The following is a 7,494-nucleotide window of genomic DNA, read 5'->3' on the forward strand; positions in this document are numbered from 1 at the left end:
TTGTCCTCCGGCCCCTTCCCACGGTCCTCCAACAGTGTGCTCTCCCTCTTCCGCCTGGCATCTTCCTGTGGCTCCAAAAGCAGTAGACAGCCCCTCCCTCCCAACCCCAGGGCCCCCTCAACCCCAGGGCCCTGGCCCGACACCTCCCCGGAGGCCCCAGGCTGCCGTGAAAGCAGCCAGTAGCCCAGCACCAGATGCAAACACGACTCAGACAAGGCAAGTCCTGCTGGCTGCATGTTTATCCGCGCCGCTGCCCCCCGGGGGTGGCTGCAGACCAGGGCAGGGCTGGAGACCAGCTCCCCGGCACCCACCCTGCCAGCTGCCAGCATCCAACTGGGGCCACACCAGCCAGGGCCCTCTGTCACGGCCTGGCGTCTTCCGCCTGCCACACCAGCTCTCCTGAGATGTACGTGGCCTGGACACAGAGGGCCTCGTCGAGCACCACGAAGTCTGCGATGGAGCCAGAGGAGGGGAGACGGTGAGGGGGGGCTGTTCCCACAAAGCCATGCCCCGATGTGTGCCCGATGGAATCCAAGGCCCAGGACCACCACCGGTGCCTGGCGCATCAGCCCTCCAGAGGGCTGGAACCAAGAGCTGCGGCTCCTCCCGCTGGAACCCCAGGACAGTGCTCCCTGCCACCCACGGCCCTCACTCAGACAACAGAAAGCATGGCTGTTGGGAAAGGGGCCCAAGAGGCGGTGGCAGCAGGCTGGCCAGGAGCCTGGGGAGGAACTGCCAGCACGCCCCTCCCTCCCCCTCCCCCCCCCACTTGCGTGGGGCCTCACCTGCATCAGCACCGAACTCCAGGCTCCCCTTGTGCTTGTCCAGGCCCAGCAGCTGGGCAGGGTGCAGGGATGCGGCCTCCAGCGCTGTCTCCACGCTGCAGCCTGCTCAGGGACGTGGGGCAGGTGACCATACGAGCTCCTGGGCTCAGGACTGGGGCGAGGGGGTGGCCCAGGGCTCCCGCAGCAGGTTAGCAAGGCCCAGCCTTGCCCGCCAAGAACACGACTCTGCTCTTCCCTGACAAAATACTTCCCATCCCCTCTGCCTCCTCCTGGCCCTGGGGAGCCTGCTCCCCCCCCAATGCCAAGAAGTGATCCCTAGGCCAACCTACCACCACCAGCCTGGTGGCCTGCACTCTGCCCCCAATCTAGAGGTGGCGACCATGCCACCCCTGTCACCTGATGCCCAGGTGGCTCCTCCCGCGGCCCCGTGTCCCCAGCCCGTCTGCTCTGAGACCTGATGCCGCAGCCTCCGGGACCCGCCAGGGTGCCACCCTCCTCGCCACCCCCAGAAGGCCCCTGCATGGCTGCCCTGGAGCCTTGGAAAAGCAACTTGCACTTGCTTACTGCCCCAGCCCTGCCCCTGGAGTGGCCACAACAGCACTGGGCCGTGGCCCTCCCGTGCACAACTTGAGGGCTGCCGCTCTTCCCGAGGCCAGGGCTTCGCTGCCATCACCCAGCTCTAGCAGCCGGCTACTGGCCCCACGGAGCCTCCCCTCTGAACTCCACGGGTGGCAGAGCTGGCCACGTACCTGTGGCCTGCAGGAAATAGCGGACACACACGTCCATGGGGGCGATGCTGCCACACAGGGTCTTGGTACCTTGAGAGCAAAGGGGCCAGACTCAGTGGGGGGGCTGCAGAGTGGGGGAGCAGCAGGCAAGGGGTACGAAGGTCTCCCGCACCCCAGCAGAGGGCCTCGGGCTGTCCTCGCGGGCACAACGCTCGCTCACCTGCCACGTGGGCCATCAGCCCATCCACCTCCACCTCCTGCTGCCCCAGTGTGTGGCGGCCATTGCCCAGGCCCAAGGCAGGGACGGCGTCGGTGACCAGCACCAGCCCTGGAGGAGAGGCACGCTCAGGACCTGGCTGTCCGGTCCCGCCCCACCCTCTGCAAGGACGCACGCTGCTCACCCTGGGGGTGCGCCCGGTGGGCGATGCGCAGGGCGGCCGCGTTCGTGTGGATGCCGTCGGCAATCATCCCGTAGAAGATGCAGCGGCCGGGGGGCAGCTGATCACTGGTCAGGAGCCCCACAATGCCGGGGTCCCGGTGGTGGAACTGGCAGGGGGAGGGTAGGGTGAGCTGGGAGAGGGGGGAAGAGGGGGAGTCCCGCCCCAGGGCGGTACTCACAGGCAGCATGGCGTTGAAGAGGTGAGTGATGAAGGAGGCCCCGCTGCGCACCGCCTGCTCCGCAGCCTGCAGGTCAGCCACCGAGTGGCCTGTGTGGGGGTGTCTGGGTGAGGGGCCCTGCGGGGTGTCCCGTGCCGGCCTCACCCGAAGGCCCCAGCACACCCCTCCCCCCTCACCTACGGACACGCAGATGCCCCGGGCGGTGAGGGCCTGGATGACCTCATGGCTGCGGCCCAGCTCCGGGGCCAGCGTCACGATTCGGACATTGTCCAGGGGCCCGTAGGTGGCCAGGACATCGTGGAAAGCATTCGCCTCAAACGAGCGGAGGTGGGCCTCGGGGTGTGCCCCTCGCTTCTCCCGGCTGATGAAGGGGCCCTCCAGGTGCACCCCTGCTGAAGGGGACAGGGCGGCTCAGCAGACACCCCCGACCGCCCGCCCGGCGCTGGCCCTGGACCCTCAGGCCTGCCCGCCTCCCTGCCGTCCTCTGAGGGGGAGGGGCCCGCCACTCACCGAGGACGCCAGCCCCATGGGGGCCTCCACTCTTCACGGGGATCTGAGGAAGGACCTGGGGGGAACCAGCTGTTACCACTCCCACAGCCCGGCCGGCCAGCGGCAGAGCCCCCAGGGCACAGGCCCAGGACCCCGCCCGGCCCGGCCCCACAGGCCGTTCCCCTCTGGTGTTCCATGACAGCCATGGGGCCGTCAGGAGCAGGAAGGGAGGACGGGGACAGACGGACACAGAAGGGGCGGCAGCAGGCATGGGGCGCCTGCATGGCAGGGAAGGAAGGAGTGTCGGGTTAGACCCTGCAGTGACAATGGCCTCCCTGAGCTACAGATCACAAAGCAAGGGTGAAGGCAGGAGAGGACAGGGCGTGAGCAGGGGTGAAGGCCAGAGAAATCAGCACAGATGGGTAAGGCTAGACCCCACCCCTTCACACCCGATACGGCATCAGGGTGGTCCCGGGGGACCCCGCACACATGTCCCTCCAGCGGGGTTAGGGCATGGAGACATCCTGGAACCCACGGCTCTGGCAGGCCCTGGGCAAGGATGGTGGCTGGGCCGGGCCCCTTCCTGGAACCCCCCACTAACTAAAGTGAGAGGCGGTTAAGATACTTAGCCTAGGGACAGAGAAAGGAACGGGGGCAGGACAGTCAGAATATGGGAGCTAGACAGGCAGACACTGGGCAGACGGGGACCCACCCCTTGCAGCCTGAGGTACCCTGAGCAGTGGTTGAGGGAAGGACAATGGAGCCTTGTCAGACAGCAGCTGAACCTCCAGGAGCTCCTGCTCCCACGGCGCCCCGCCAAAGGAAGCCACAAGGCAGCCGGCGTGAGGCATGCTGGGAAGCAGGTGATGGAAAGGTAGTCACCAGGCAGGCCTGGTGACCATCCTCCCAGGGGACAGGACCCAGGGGAGCTGACCTGCAACCCCATCCTCTGGTCTGGATGTTCCCAGTGGCCAGCCAGAACCCGCCCTCACACACAGCACACAGCACACAGCCAGGCCGGATGGAAAGAAACAGCCTGATAAGAGAAACAGACACCCAGAGGCCGCTGACAGAGCCATCATGAACAGTCTTACCCCTGTGAAGCAAGAATCTGGGGTTGGGGATACGTCTCAATGGTAGATCACTTGTCCAGCATATACAAGGCTCTGGGATCGATCCCCAGCACTGATTTAAATAAAAGGAAGAACTGGGAAGGTGGCTTAATGGTAGAGTGCTTGCCCAGCATCATGAAGCCCTGGCTTCCATTCCTCAGTACCACATACACAGAAAAAGCTGCAAGTGGTGCTATGGCTCAAGTGGTAGAGCACTAACCTTGAGCAAAAGAAGCTCAGGGACACTTCCCAGGCCCTGAGTTCAAGCCCCTGGACTGGCAAAAAAAATAAAAATAAAAAAACAAAAGGAAAGAAAAGCATGCCTCTACCCACAGACATTCAGAAAGCATTAGTAAGAAGATCTCTGAGGTTGATCCAGAGCAAAAGACTCAAGATCCTATCTGAAAAAATAAAACAAAAAAGTGGCTCAGAAAGCTGGCTCAAGTGGTTCATACCTATCACACACAAGTACTGAGTTCAAGTCCCAGTACTATGCCCAGAAAAAGAAAAAAAAAACACAAAACATTGGTGGATAAGGGAGAGAGGAAGGGAAAACAAGCTTTTTACAGTTAAAAAAAAAAAAATGCAAGCGAGAAACCCAAGAACTGATCTGGAAGATAAAAAGCTTGGAAAAATGTCCAGAAAGTGGGAGCCAACAAGAAAGACAGCGGGGGTGGGGGGTGGGGGGGCATGCCTGCCGGAGGCCCAACCATAAACCATGGGGGCTCCCCCAGAGGACAACTGTCACAGAGGAAAAAGCTCAAGGGACACGCAGCCAGGCAGGCTAGCAGGACCCCAGCTCAGTGGTCCAGAGTCCAGCACTGGCCCTGGTGAGCCAGCAAAAGCCCAGAATAGAAAACCAAGCCAAAGGCCAAAAGCAACACACACACACACACACACACACACACACACAGAGACATCCCTATCCTTAAAGCGCCCAGCCCTGAAACTTCTAGAAAAAAAGAGTCTACAGGTTTTCAGAAAGCAAGGTGATCCTTGGAGGATCAAAGTCCTGGATTTCACAAGCCCAAAGACTGGAGATACGGCTTATCTCAGTAATAGGTAAGGCTGTGTGTGTATGTGTGAATACTTATATACCCAGGGACTGAACTTAGAGCCTTGAGCTTTCTAGCAATGTGCTCTATTACTCGAACCAAGCTCTAGTCCAAGCAACTCCTCTGGGCTAGTGTAGCAAGCAGGTGAGAGAGGCATCATTCTGACCTTCCCCTGAGAGAAACAAGATAGGGCCTGAAACAGAAAGACTGGGTAGAAGTGGCTCACACCAGTAATCCTAGCTACTCAAGAGGCTGAGATCTGAGAACTAGGGTCAAAGCCAGCCTAGGCCAGAAAGTCCATGAGACTCTTCACTCCAATTAACAATTCAGAGTCTGGACATGGGGGTGTAGCTCAAGTGCAGTGTCAGGCTTAAGAGAAAAAAACCGAGAGACAATGCCCAGGCCCTGAATTCAAGCCCCAGTACCAGTATAAAAAAATAAACCAGGCTAAATTTTCCTGGAACAAAACTTCAAAGTCAGAATAAGAACACGAAGCACAGAGAACAGCTGGAGGCATGCCTCCAGTGGTAGAGCACCTGCCTAGCAAGCATGATGCTCTGGGTTCAAATGCTAGTATCAGCGAGAGGGAGGGGGAGCGAGAGAGCAAGAGAGAAGGAGCGAGGGAGCGAGAGAAAAAGCAGGATAAACCATAGGCTGGAAGCAGAGAGAATGAGCTGGGGCATATTTAAGGCAGGAAAGCAGCTGGGATAATAAAAAAGCAGAGGAACAGTGGGGTCCGATCTTGATTCCACAGATAAGGGACTCTGAAACAGGTGAATTTGTTCAAACTGTGCATGTATAGAAATATCACCATGAAACCCATACACTGTACACATGTATATTAATTATAAAAGTGAAATAGGCTTGAAGAAGAGAATACAGGTGGACAGGACTCCTGGAAGGATAGCAAAGGGCAGGGCTGGGGGGGTGGGGGAAGGAGGAGGACTCAAGACCAACAGCAGGTGCTGTCATCCAACCACTCTGGGACCACAGAACAAAGTAACTTCTGGAAAAGTAGCAGAGCACATCTGCCCAGTGTGAAGGGGAGATATTCAAGGGACACAGTCTCTGGATTTGTTTTGCTCTTGGTGGTACTGGAGTTTGAATCCAGGACCTTGTACTTGCTAGGCAGGCACCCTACTACTTGAGCCATGGCACCAGCCTCCAAATAGATTTTTTTGTTTGTTTTTTGTCAATCATGGGGCTTGAACTCTGGGCCTGGGCGCTGTCCCTCAGCTCTTCGGCTCAAGGCAAGCGCTCTACCACTTGAGCCACAGCGCCACTTCCGGTTTTCTAGTGGTTTATTGGAGATAGGAGTTTCACGGTCTTTCCTGCCCAGGCTGGCTTTGAATCGAGATCCTCAGATCTCAGCCTCCTGAGTAGCTAGAATTACAAGTGTGAGCCACCGTTGCCCGACTAAATTGTTTGTTTGTTTTAAAAAAGCTCTTGCTTTTTGGCCTGGGTAAGATGGAGACCTGCCTGCCAATGCCTCACTCAGCTGGGATAAGCATACTCTACCACACCTGCTCAGTGTCCTCTGTATTCTAAAATGGCTTGACAGTAAGTTTTCACATCAAAGCCCTCCATGATCTCCACCATCAGTAGTCTGCTGCCTGCCTTCTGCCGCCTTTCTCCTAGTCTGTGGAGAGTCTGTCAGGAGAGTCTGTCAGGTACCTGGACCGCAGTGGGTACTAGGAAGAAAATTTAAGGAAGAATCAGCTGGCTGCCTGCACGGTGCAGGTCAGACCCACTGCAGGGGCATGCTTAGCTGCGGTGCAGGAGGAAAGGGGGCAGGAGAAAGGACACCCAGTTTGCTGGAATGTGCCTGCGGAGTCTGGAGGAGGGGAGAGACACAGAATCTTATCTTGGAATTACACTGACATAAGCCAGAGACTGGGAGAAGCAGCTCACTTGCAGCAAAACAAGAGGTACAGTTTTTTGACATTTGACTATGAGGTAAGAAGTTCTCAGGAAGACATCCCTATCTAACATCTTCTAAGTGTTTAGTATGTACCATGCATCGGGCTTTGAGCCCCCAGCTTTCCATAAAATGGAAACTAATTATGCTCCCTTCAGGCCTGAGGAAACCGAGACTCAGAAAGGAGTAAGGTGGTCCCAAGTCTTTCTGCTGACACAAGAAGTCAGAAGGGCAGGACCAAGCCCAGAGCCCACACCACACCCACATCTCCCAGGTAGCACCCAGAGCCTACACTGCTCCTGCACTGAGGGAAAAGTGGCTAGGGCACGAATGAGCCACGCATGAGCAGGATCTGTTAAAGTCACCTAGCAACATTAAGTTCTGCATCCTGCCAGCCACACTGCGGGCATGAGTGAGGATATCTGTGTCCTACGGAAAAAAAACACACTGAGGGTAAGGACGGACGCCGGGTGCATGCCACCCACGGTCACAACACAAGCTCTTCTGGAGAGGATCAGGGCGAGGGTGGCCAAGAACTCCAGGGAGCAGCTCTGTCCCCAAGGTGTGTTCACCTGAGTCACAAGCCACAGACAGGTTAGGGAGGAAGAACCAGACCAGAGACAATGGTCGTCTCAAGCAAGAGTCCCTGGAGAGGCTGGTTGCTGGTGGCTCACCTCTGTAATCCCAGCTGTTCAGGAGGCTGAGATTTGAGGATTGAGGTTTGAAGCCAGACCAGGTAGGAAAGTCTGGGAGCCTCTTACCTCTGATGAATCACCAAAGGTGTGTGTG

The 7,494-nt window shown here is 57.8% G+C and overlaps 1 protein-coding gene across 1 annotated transcript in view; it reads right to left on the minus strand.

Moving 5' to 3' along the window:
* Positions 1-216: 216 nt before the first annotated feature.
* Amdhd2 (amidohydrolase domain containing 2) overlaps positions 217-7,494 on the minus strand; it is a gene marked incomplete at its 5' end in the record, with an annotated part of 18,751 nt that continues 11,473 nt past the window's right edge. The window contains 8 exons of the mRNA XM_013011239.1: positions 217-450; positions 786-887; positions 1,535-1,603; positions 1,734-1,841; positions 1,915-2,059; positions 2,132-2,220; positions 2,308-2,523; positions 2,642-2,696. Coding sequence (XP_012866693.1) covers positions 362-450; positions 786-887; positions 1,535-1,603; positions 1,734-1,841; positions 1,915-2,059; positions 2,132-2,220; positions 2,308-2,523; positions 2,642-2,696 — 873 coding nt within the window. The remainder of the gene's footprint in view (positions 451-785; positions 888-1,534; positions 1,604-1,733; positions 1,842-1,914; positions 2,060-2,131; positions 2,221-2,307; positions 2,524-2,641; positions 2,697-7,494) is intronic.

The sequence above is a fragment of the Dipodomys ordii genome, unplaced genomic scaffold (assembly GCF_000151885.1).
Source record: "Dipodomys ordii isolate 6190 unplaced genomic scaffold, Dord_2.0 Scaffold14, whole genome shotgun sequence".
Lineage (NCBI taxonomy): Eukaryota > Metazoa > Chordata > Mammalia > Rodentia > Heteromyidae > Dipodomys > Dipodomys ordii.